Here is a 12,272-nt window from a genome sequence, read left to right as displayed (position 1 = left end):
TTTTTTTTTTTTTTTTTTTATTGTAAACAAATGGGATACATGTTGTTTCTCTGTTTGTACATGGCGTGAGTGCCAGTTCATTCTTGGCTGAATATTGTGCCATTCATACTCGTTTCAAAAGCCAGGCCTACAGTGCCCTCTGCTGGAAATTAAGAGTGGCACCTCTTGCCATCTCAGAAAAGGTAGGTCACCAAGCAAGCAGCTGAGGGGCCAGGGGGCCTAGGAGATTGAGCAGAAGACAGTCCAACCAGGATTGGGAAATCACCTGTTGTATCCTGTGACAGGATCCAGAAAATAAGAACATAAGAGAGTTGTGTTTAGCTATTTACCAGTCTTGAGGTTTAGCCTTTCTTTGAATAAATTAATTTGGAACTAGGAGTGAGAGCAACTCTAAAGACTTGGTAGGGGAAGGGGAATAAGGACAAGCAGTGGAGGAAAATGGATTGAGGGCCTTTGGATGTGCAGAGCTTGGAGGTCTGTGGGTCTGTGGTTAGAGGGGAGTCACTAGAGTCTGTCAGGGAGAGGTAATTTGTCTCAAGACAAGAACAAGCATAATCTCTCCCTACCACTCACCCTCATCCATTGGCCTCTGAGACTCCTTTCAGCGGGCAATGTCCTGAGTTCCTATACTTGTGTTATACTGAGATCTAGCTTGATCTACAGTCTTCAGATAACAAGGCAAGGAAGTCATCCCAGCAAAGGGCCAGATTAGAGGCAGTTTGTCTGAAATCAAGACCAAGACACTCCTGGACCAAAAGGAGTGTGTAGGTAATGAAGCTAAGAGTAATAGGGAAGCAGGGCTCAAAGCAGGAGGTGAAACAGATTTAGCAAAGGTAGGGATATGCTCCGCCAGGCAGGATGGAAGGGAAAACTTACTCAAAAGACCAGGGCATAAGGTTCTGAACAAATTATGGAAGTTAGGTGGAACCTGTAGAATAACTCCGATTAGGATTAGGAAGGGTCAGTCTGGGAGGGACAGGAAGCTACTGATTGGTGGATGAGAGTTCTAGTCATTGGTCAGGGGTGCTCTTATGTGGGTAGTTGTAGTTGATCAGGCTCTTTCAGGGCCTAGATGAAATATCTTTTGAAACTAGCAGTTTTTGCTCCTCAAGGAATCTTAGGGTTAAAAACACTTTTTAGTAACAGTAAACAGTGTTTACTGTTTTCCAGCTGGGTACAGTGGTGCACACCTGTAAACCCAGCAACCTGGGAGGCTGAGGCAGGATTGCAAAGTTTGAGACCAGCAATTTAGTGAGGCTCTAGACAACTCAGGCCTTTCCTCAAAATAAAAAATAAAAAGGGCTGGGAATGTAGCTCAGTGGTAAAGAGCCTCTAGGTTCAGTCCCAGTACCAAAATAACCAAACAAACCCAAAAGCTGTTTTCCAGGCATCCAGTCTTGGCAAGTGTGTCTTAAGCAGTGGACAAAGATATTCAAGTCATAGGAAAGGAACGTATTCCATATATAAACAGTTAATTTCATATGATTTATGACTTTTCCTCCAATCATCTGTTGTACACCTTTATATGCTAGGTATTAGGTATATTACACATATTATTGAAACTCCACAACAAAAGACAGACATTATGACTTCCACTTACAGGTGAGAAAACAGGCACTGTGAATTTGCTTAGTGAGTCAGCCCCCTCAAACTGAACAATTTTGGGTACCTGATAAAACTGAATTTCTGAAGTTGAGGATAGACCAAAACATATTTTCCTCTTTGGTTTTTCTGTTTTGGTTATCAGGAAGAAAAGAAGGAGGTGGGACTAGTAGAATTTTTTATTACATGTGTTGACTCACCTGTGAGTTTTCATTATGACTATAATAAGAGAAGCTTGAGTGGGCCCTTTTGAGTTGAATGTTAATACACTCACATCTACTAGGAGACAAAACAACCTATCTTTCAAAGAAAAACTGTGAATGACCTAAAAACATATGATAGTTGGAATGTTCAGAATGAAAAGGGTGAAAATTAATAGGTTTTTTTACAGTTGTACTAAAAGGCTTAGCTGAGGAGCCAGGTAAGAATGTGGATGATTTGAGCATAGAGAACAGATGGAAGTACTGGAGCAGGTGGACAGATAAAAGTCAAGTTGCTTGAATGAATGTATGGTAGTTCCCCTTATCTGAGGGACACATGTTCCAAGACCCCCAATGGATTCCTGAAACCATGGATAGTACCAAAACCTGTATATACTATGTTTTTCCCTGTACATATTACCTATTATAAAGTTTTCATTTGTAAATTAGGCACAGTAATAGATTAACAATAATTGAGTAAAACAGGACAATTTACTTTTATAAAAGTTATGTGAATGTGATCTGTCTTTCAAAATCTTATTACAGTACTCACACTTCTTGTGATGATATGAGATGATACAGTGTTTACCCTGTGAGATGAAGTGAGGTGGATGATGTAGGCATTGGGATGGAACCTTAGGCTACTACATTAGGAGTTCCTTGAATACAAGCACTGTGAAAATGGTTCTGAGAACCAAGATGACCACTAAATGGCTAATGGGTAAATAGCATATGTAGCATGGATACACTGGACAAAGGGACAATTTATGTACCAGGCAGGACAGTGCAAGATTTTATCATGATACTCAAAAGAGTACACAATTTAAAACATAGGAATTGTTTGTTTCTGGAATTTTCCATTTAATATTTTTGGATCATGATTAATGATAGGTATCTGAAAAGGATAAACAGGAAAATTAACAAGGTGAGTTTGGCTAGAAAATAACTGAGGACTAAGGAATCATTCTGGAGACAAGGGTGGCTTAAAAATGGTTTGGCTTTTGGAACCAAGGGTAAGTAGTCAAGGAACTGTGGTTCTCTGAATTAATACAGATAGAAATTGAGATGACAAAAAAATGGGGTGAGCAAAATGGATGTAGGCTTGCTAGGAATCAAAGAGAATGATATATTTTATTTAAAATCTCCCTGCTTCCCTTGTGAATTTCCCAAACTAGTTCTGAGGCAGTAGAAAGGTATGATGCATATCCCCTACTACAGGTTCACAGGCTTAAATCTCTCTTAGCCAACCATTTATTTCAAGCAACCTCAGCAGCACCAAGATTCAGAACCATCTGAGTTCTGTTGTACATTTCTGCTGATGTGTTAAGTAAGATGAGAAATAAAACTTTATTATATAAGTTAGCATGCATTTAAGTTATGAGTGACTGGATACTGACAGTTTTGTGGAGTGGTAGGGGCAAGAGCCTGACTGGAACAGGCTCAAGAGAGAATGGCAATATTACTCAGCTATAAAGAATAATAAAATTATGGCATTTGCAGGCAAATGGATGAAATTGGAGAATATCATGTTAAGTGAGATAAGCCAATCTCAAAAATCCAAAAGAGGAATGATCTCACTGATAAGCGGATGATGACACTTAATGGGGAGTGGGATGGGACAAGAATGGAGGAAGGAGGGACTGTATAGAGGGAAAAGAGGGGTGGGAGGGGTGGGGGGAAGGAAAAAATAATGGAATGAATCAAACATCATTACTGTATGTAAATTTATGAATATGCAAATGGTACTCCATGTACAAACAGAAACAACATGTATCCCATTTGTTTACAATAAAAATAAATTAAAAAAAAAAAAGAAGAGAGAATGGCAGAACCAAGGACAGCAAGAACAGACAACTCCTTTGAAGAATTTTGCTCTGTGGGGATGGGAGTCAGGGAAGCAGGAAACATGGTGCTTTGAATAGGGAAAAAAGAAATTATCGCATTTATGTATAGACAGAAATGATCAGAGGTGGTAAAATTAATGTGAGAGTGAGTAGGTGTCCTTGAGTAGTCAAAAAGAGATGGAATCTGGTGTGTAAGTGAAGGGTTTGTCTTAATAGGTGTGTGGCCCAGTTTATTCATTATAATAGAAGAGACATGATAGATATGGGTAGACAGATGTGATTTGTGAGAGCTTCTAGAAATATAATTTGCTTTTATTTTCCCTGTGAAATAGAAAGTAAGTCGTGGAATGGGGATGTGGCTCAGTGGTAGAGTGCTTGTGTAGCACACGTGAGGCCATCAGTTCAATACCCAGCACAGAAAAAAAAAAAAAAAAAGAAATGTTGTGTGACTTCTGGGTAACCATAAAGACCCACTGGAGTTTAATGATCATGAATTTAACGCAAGACCAATCAGCATGAGTGTTTTTCTCTAGGCTGTGAGTATAAAATTATCTTTCTAGTTTTGTTATAATTGGGTATAGGAGTGGGGAGAGTATGGTGGTGAAAGAAAGGGGTGCAACACAGCAAAGGGATTGTGTGGTCAAGGGAGGTCTCCCTGATCCACAGGAGAAGTCTAGATTAGTGCCTTACTTATGAGCTTCTTATATATTCTGAATATTAGTGAATACATGAATTATACATATAAATATGTATGTATGCATTTGGTACTATGTTGAATAAAAGTGGTGAAAGTGGGCATCCTTGTTCCTCAATTCAATATGATGTTGAATAATTATATATGGCTTTTAGTATGTTGAAGCACATTCCTTATATATCTAATTTGTTCAGTCTTTTTTATCATGAAGGGATGTTGAATTTGATCAAATGCCTTTTCTGCATATTCTGAGATAATCATATGGTGTTTGTCTTTTACTCTGTTGGTGCAATTTATTACATTTATGGATTGGTATATGTTGAAACATCCTTGTATCTCCAAGATATGTGATCATGGTGTATAATCTTCTTGATTTGCTTTGCTAGTGTTCTGTTGAGAATTTTTTTGCATCTGTGTTCATCAGGCACATTGGTAATCCTTTCTAATTTGAGAAAGAGTCTTGCTATGTTGCCCAGGCTAGCCTCAAACTCCAGGGTGCCTTTTGCCTTAGACTCCTGACTCATCTGGGACTATAGGAATATGTCACCAGGCCCAGCTTTGGTCATGCTTTTATTCTTTTTTTGGTGGTATTGGGGATTGAACCCAGGGACACTACCACTGAGCTACATCCACAGCCCATTTTATTTTTTTATTTTGAGATAACATCTCTCTAGATTCCCCAGGCTAGTCTGGAACTTGTAATCCTCTTGCCTCAGTCTCCTCAGTACCTGGGAGGCACTTTTATTCTTAATTTACAAAGTGTTTTTTAAAAATATATCAATTGTCTTTTTAGTTTCAAGTGAGAGGGTGTGTGTGTGTGTGCATGTGTGTGTATATTTAATTTGACATATAGGTGTAATGCCTTATATATTAATATATTCTCCAATATTAAATCATCATTGTATTCCTGGAATAAACCTGACGATTTAAATTTTTTTTTAGATGTAGATGGACAGAATGCCTTTATTTGTTTAATTTTATGTGGTGCTAAGGATCAAACCCAGTGCTTTATATGAACTGGGCAAGTGCTCTGCCACTGAGCTATAGCCCCAGCCCCCTGACTTGATTTTAATGTTATTTTTAATATATTCTTGAATTTTATATGCTAGTGATTTGTTAATTTATATTTACATTGGTTTATGGCTTATTTTTAAAAATATATTTTTAATCTTTAGGGATATATATATATATATATATATATATATATATATATATATATTTAGTTGTAGGTGGACACATTACCTTTATTATTATGTGATATTGAGGATTGAACCCAGGGCCTCACACATGCTAGGTGAGCATGCTATCTCTGAGTCACAACTCCAGCCCTGTACTATATTCTTATTATTTTTATTATTTTATCAGTTTTATTTTGGCATTATAGAATTAATAAATTATACTGCTTTTTGTGCCTTTTAGAATGGAATTATCTGTGTTTTAAAAATTTTTTCCCATCAAAATTACCAGGGTTCAGAGTCATTTTTCATGTAATTGTTCAACAAGTTTAATTTTCTTTCATGATTATTGATTTAACAAAGGTTTATACTTCTTTATTTTAAATCTTTCCTATAATCTAAACATGTAATTTTTTTTTGATATTGAGGATGGAACCCAGGGGTGCTCTACCACTGAGCCACATCCCTGACCCTTTTTATTTTTTATTTTGAGACTGGGTCTCACTAAGTCACCAAAGCTGGCCTCTAACTTATGATCTCCTGCCTTAGCCTCCTGAGTTGCTGGGATTACAGGCTTGCAACACTGCACCTGGCAAGTTTTTTTTTTTTTTTAATATTTTTAGTTGTAGACGGACACAATGCCTTTATTTTTTATACTTTTAGTTGTTGATGGACCTTTATTTTATTTATTTATATATGGTGCTGAGAATCAAACCCAGTGCCTCACACATACTAGGCAAGCACTCTATCACTGAGCTACAACCCCAGACCACAATGCCTTTATTTTATTCACTTATTTTTATGTGGTGCTGAGGATTGAACCCAGTGCCTCACGCGTGCTAGGCAAGCACTCTACCACTGAGCTACAACCCCAGCCCCAGGTTTTTTGTTTTGATGAAATCTAATTTATCTATTTTTCCTTCTATCACTTGTATTTTTGTCATATCTAAAAAAAAATTGCCTAATCTAAGGTTACAAAAATTTACTTTTATATTTTATTCTAAGAGTTTTAAATTTTTAGTTTTATACTTATATCTAATATCCATTTTGAGTTAATTTTCATACATGGTATGATGTAGAGGTATAATTTCATTCTTTTGCATGTGAATATTCAGTTTTTCTAGAACCATTTGTTGAAAAGACTATTCTTTCACCACTGAAGTGTCTTGGCACGCTCATTGAAAGTCAATTGACCGTGAAGTATAAGGTTTACTTCTGGAATCTAAGTTCTATTCCATTGATTCTATATGTTAATCCTTATGATAGTCCCTATTATCTTGATTACTTCAGCTTTGTAGAATATTTTAAAGAAAAACTGTGTTTGTTCAAGACTGCTTTGGCTATTCTGAGTCCATCTGAATTTTGGGATAGTTTGTCAATATCTGTTATATTTGGGTGATATTTCATCATAAGGAATTCTGAAAGTCTAAACTGTCTGGAAAGTATCTAATGTTTTCTCTGATCCTGTCCCCCATATTGAATTTGTTAGTTTCCAACTTGGTTAGGGTAAGGTCATTTAAGTTTTTTATTAGTCATTAAGATGTCTCCCAGTTTCTCGCTCTCGCGCCCTATTTTTTTTTTTTTTTCTTTTTTTTTTGGTACTGGGGATTGAATGCAAGAGCACTTTACCACTGAGTTACATCCCTAGTCCTTTTTTATTTTTTATTTTGAGACAAGGTTTTGCTAAGTTACCTAGGGCTATTTGCTAAGGCTGGTCTTGAACTTCAATCCTTCTGCCTTAGCTCCAGTCACTGGGTTTGCAGGTATGTACCTGGCAAGATACCCTAGTTTCTTGAAGTGTTTCAGAACATTAAATATGAATAACTCAAAATTATATGCAGTAGAAATTCTCTTAAGAATGCTTCAATTATTAGGATTGCCAGATTAATTTATGGTTTCCATTTCCTCTGAAAACATTTTAAAGATGTCTGCAACACTCCCATTGTAGCTGAGAGGAATTTCTAGAATATCTGCATTCTTTTGCTCCCACAAGTTGAACTGCAAGCTTACCCAGTCTGTTGTGACCCCCCTCCAAAAAAACCCCCACTTTATTCAGGTTAACTTTATGATTGCAATTTTTAATTTAGTGAAATATTATTTAAACAATTAAAAAGTGTGAAAATAAGAGCAGGGGTTTCTACAAAAGCCAAATTGAATGTTTTGGAAAAATTCAATGAAGGTTGGTCACTTAAAACATAGCTATAGTCAGGAACAGTGACAATGCCTATGAGCCCAGTGACTTGGGAGACTTATATTGCAAGTTTGAGGCCAGCCTTGGCAACTTAGTGAGATGCTGTCTCAAAATAAAAAATAAAAAGAAGTGGGATATAGCTCAGTGGTAGAGTGCCCTTGGGTTCTATCCCCAACACCTCTCCCACACAGCCCAAAACACACACACACACAAACACACATACACACAGAACACAACAAAATAAAAAACCACATTGCTGTAAATTTTGAGTTTAAGTCTCCTGGAATTAGAAAAATCACCACTTTACCACTATCATAGAAATAACTGATTCACACAGAATCATTAATGGATGCTGAAACTAGTGGGTGAAAGCTTGATGAATAAGAGGATATTTACATTTTTTCAAAGTATCATCCCAGAAATTATTAATTACAAAAGGAAAATGGTAACCCAACAGTGGAGAAAACTGGCAAATCACTTTAAGTGGTTAAAGTTAACATCACCAGTAATGGGATAATAATAACACAATAAACCCTTATATGGTGTACTGAGGACGTAATGTCACTATTTCTGCAAAAATGTTTAAACCAGATCTAATCATGTGAAACATCAGACAAACCCAAATTAAGGAATATTCCACAAAATGTCTTGCCTGCATTATTACAAAAATGTCAGTATTATAAAGACAGAGGAACTGTTCCAGATTAAAGGAGATTAAAGGGACAAGTTTACTAAATTCAACAATTTATCAACTCTTGATCCTTTACTGGATCATGGAAGGAAAAAAATGCACTCTAAAGAATATTAATGGAACATTTGCAAAAATTGGAATATGAACTATGTAGTTAGATAATCTTGTATCCACATTAAGATTTGCTGAATTGAAACCTGTACTGTGTATAGGTTGTTGTTTTGAGGAAATCAAAAAAATATTTAGTAGTAAAGGGTTATGAGCAACTTATTCTCAGCTGAGAAAAATAGATATTAGATAAATAGATGAGACGAGACAAAGAAAGTAGCTTTTTTTTTGGCATGTGTGCATGTGCACACACGTGTGCATGTGTGATACTGGGGATCAAACTTGGGACCTTGCATGTGCTACACAAGTGCTCTACCAGTGAACTACATCTCAGTCCCATAAGAAGGAAAAATATTAATAATTGACTAATTTGGGTAAGGTGTAGAAAATCTCCTTATACTAGCCTTACAACTTTTCTGTAATTTTGAAATTATATCATTAAAAAAATTCTGAAAAATGGTGGATTGACCATATGAGTTTATTTCCTTTCCTTTTCAAATTTATTAAACTGACATCTTCTTCCTCATCTTCCTCCTCCTCCTCCTCATCATCAATGTGATGGCATTAACCTTCAAGGACAACATAAGAACCTGTCACAAAATAAAAAATAAAAAGGGTTGGGGATGCATCTTAGTGGTAAAGCACCCTCAGTTCAATTCCAAGTTTAAAGAACAAAAGATACAAAGGAATCTAAGTCATTCAGGATTCATAAGTATATTTATTATGTATGTAGTAAATATTTATTATTAAATACTTCAATCAACAAAAGTATAAATTAATTGGAAATTATCAAGTAGAAATCTTTTGTCCTGTTGTTTTATTAGTACTAGGGATTGAATCCATGGGTACTCCACCACTGAGCTACATCTCTAGATATTTTTATTTTTTAATTTTGAGAAAGGGTGTTGCTAAGTTGCTTAGGTTGGCCTTGAACTTGTGATCACTCTGCCTCAGCCTCCTAAGTAACTGGGATGACAGCTGTGTGTTACTGTGCCTACCCCTCTGCCCTCTTAGGAAGATAATTTGGGAATCAGGGGAAATGAGCAGGGAGTAGGGGTAGCAAATTTGACAGTCCAGTCCCTTTAACCTCACATTCTATGTAGGCCACCAATTTGATCAAGGCTCCTGCCTCTGATGCTCCAACACCAGAATAAGAAAACCTGAGTAAGCAGATGATATCAAGATACTTCCCTATCACCCCATAGAGGACTCCGATTTTTAAAAAAAAACTTTTTTGTAGTTGTAGATGGACAGAATTCCTTTGTTTATTTTTATGTGGTGCTAAGGAGCAAATCTAGTGCCTCACACATGTTAGGCAAGTGCTCTGCCCCTGAGCTACAGCCCCAGCCCTCTGGTCTTTTTTTTTTTTTGGAGGTGGAAGTACCAGGGATTGAACTCAGGGATACTTGATTGCTGAGCCACATCCCCAGCCCTATTTTGTATTTTATTTATAGACAGGGTCTAGTGAGTTGCTTAGTGCCTTGCTTTTGCTGAGGCTGGCTTTGAACTTGCTATCTTCTTGCCTCAGCCTCCCTAGCTGCTTGGGATTACAAGTGTGTGCCACCACACTTGGTGAGGACTCTGGTCTTTATAGTCTTCCTTTCTGCCTCACCTACAAAGAAATTAATTCAAAGGCCCAGGCCTCAGTGGGCTTTTATATTTTTGTTTTGGGTCCTAGGGATTGAAATCAAGGCCTTGCACATGCTGGGCAAGTGTTGCACCACTGAGCTACACCCTCAGTCCTCACCAGTGTTTAAATGGCTCACTGGGTAGGAAAATATCAGTTTGTTTTTGGTGATGCAGGCCCATCTAGTAAAATTAGTAGGGTTACAGCAGTCAGGAGAGGCTGGAACAAGGGAAATTTGTTTGTTTCCCAAAGAGGAGTGTTTTTCTGAGAGGATCAGAAGAATTCCTCTTTATTCAAAAACTGCCCCATGACAATGCTGGGACCCAGGTGGAATGGGGGCAACAAGCATGGAAAGGATTGGAATAGAACTATTAAGGAATTTCTAGGGTCCATCACTGGGATCTTTGTATAAATCTTACCTGGAAGGTGAATAGAAGAATAGAACTTAGGTGGAATTAGAAAGAGGTCAGAGAATGCCTACTGGAGGACTACTTAATATATAGATTGTCCTTCATAATATTTACTTTGTGCTTGTATACTTTCCTGGTCATCTCTTCCCCTAACCCAGTTTAGCTTTTGCTTAGCATCCAACTATACTTATTTTCATTCACTTGTTCCCATTCTACCTAGAAGACCCTTTTCCCTCAATTTCTGTGCTTTCGGACAATTCATCTTTTAAGATCTAAACAAATTGTCATATCATCTGCAAAGTCTTCTCTAACTTCCTATTTTATAGCCATTCAAAATCATTTATTCATTCACACAAATATTCATTAAACATATATTATGTATGGGGCACAACTAGGCATCATGAATATAATACAGATCAAATATTTACTCACTGCCTACTAGAAATTCTTCAGTATTTCCCTACAAAGTTAAAATGCTTAGCATGGTTAACAGCATCTTCAATTATCTACCTGTGACTAGTTTTCAAGGTCTGCCTCCTAGCACCTTTCCACTTTACCCTGCATCTGTATTAATGCTTAGAATTCACTTAATATAGTTCTCCCCAGATCTGTTCCTTTGTCTGTACTATATTCCCTTCTTGTTTACTTGATGAACTTTAGTCATCCTTTAACACTCAGTTTAGAAGCATTTCCTCTGTGAAGTCTTCGCTAAAGGATCCCCCCATTCTTTTTTTTTTTTTTTGCGGTACTGGGGATCCAACCCAGGGCCTTGTGCACGCAAGGCAAGCACTCTACTGACTGAGCTATCTCCCCAGCCCAAAATCCCCCCATTTTTATTCTAAACCCAATAGTATGAGATACTTCCTCCTATGCAGTTGCATAAGTTCATATTTAATCATATATTATTTTTTGTTTGTATACTTATATTCCTAATTAGATATTCAGCCATTTTGTAGCAGAGGCCTTTTCATCTTTGTAACCCTGGTCACCAACATAAAACCTTGCACACAGTTGGTGCTTAATAAATGTTGGCTAAGTGAGCAAATGAATGAATAAGAATACATTTATTTGATGTTAAATGACAGAAAAGTGAAGTGAATGGATATACTTGCTCCAGAATTTTAATTAGGGCAAGGGTTGACCTTGGAGGATAAATCTCTAACCCAAGGTAGGAAAGGAAGTAGCTACAAAGTGACCAGTAGAAGTGGCTAGGAAAACAAGTGGTCCTTCTAACCCTCTACTCTATATTACCCTTACTTGTTTCTTCCATTGTGTCCCTTTTTTTGTTCCGAAAGGAATTTTGATATCCCAATAGATATAAATTGAAGAAGGCCATCTTGACTCCTCCTTGTCCTCTTCTGGAATGTCCAGTCTTGAGCACTGAACTGTTTGGTAACCATGGCAATGTCCTGAAGAATTACTGTGGTTGACACTTCCTTTGTCTAATAAGGCACAGGATTCCTGGGTTCACAGTGGAGTTGGAGGAAAATGGAGGAGCCAAGTGTCAGTATCTTTTTTCTTGCGCCAGTCTCACACTGTAAGCCTCAGGAAGCAGGGAGTAGAAAGAACACTAACTTGGGCTCAAATGTGAGTTTTGTCATACTCTAGGTGTCTGCCTTAAGATTAATTAAGACTCAGTTTTTAGTTTTTTATTTAAAAAATGGCAACGATGATATGTTATAAAAATGAAATAATATACATAAATTCCTTACCACAGGGTTCAGCATGTA

The 12,272-nt window shown here is 37.1% G+C and overlaps 1 protein-coding gene across 2 annotated transcripts in view; it reads right to left on the bottom strand.

Moving 5' to 3' along the window:
* The window catches only part of SPMIP11 (sperm microtubule inner protein 11), a 20,369-nt gene extending 8,097 nt beyond the window's left edge, over positions 1-12,272 (bottom strand). Inside the window, exons 1-2 of one of the 2 annotated variants that reach the window (XM_079139654.1) lie at positions 3,642-5,499; positions 61-3,269 (exon numbers count right to left, since the gene is read on the bottom strand). Coding sequence is in view for 1 of the 2 variants with exons in the window: in XM_079139655.1 (XP_078995781.1) it covers positions 11,800-11,878 (79 nt within the window). In the remaining variant the exon portion in view is untranslated. Of the gene's footprint in view, positions 1-60; positions 3,270-3,641; positions 5,500-11,799 lie in introns of those variants that run through there. The other variant, XM_079139655.1, reaches the window with a different exon arrangement.

This window comes from Sciurus vulgaris (assembly GCF_902686455.1).
Source record: "Sciurus vulgaris genome assembly, chromosome: 5".
In the NCBI taxonomy this organism is placed as follows: domain Eukaryota; kingdom Metazoa; phylum Chordata; class Mammalia; order Rodentia; family Sciuridae; genus Sciurus; species Sciurus vulgaris.
This window is presented reverse-complemented; position numbering and strand designations above follow the sequence as displayed.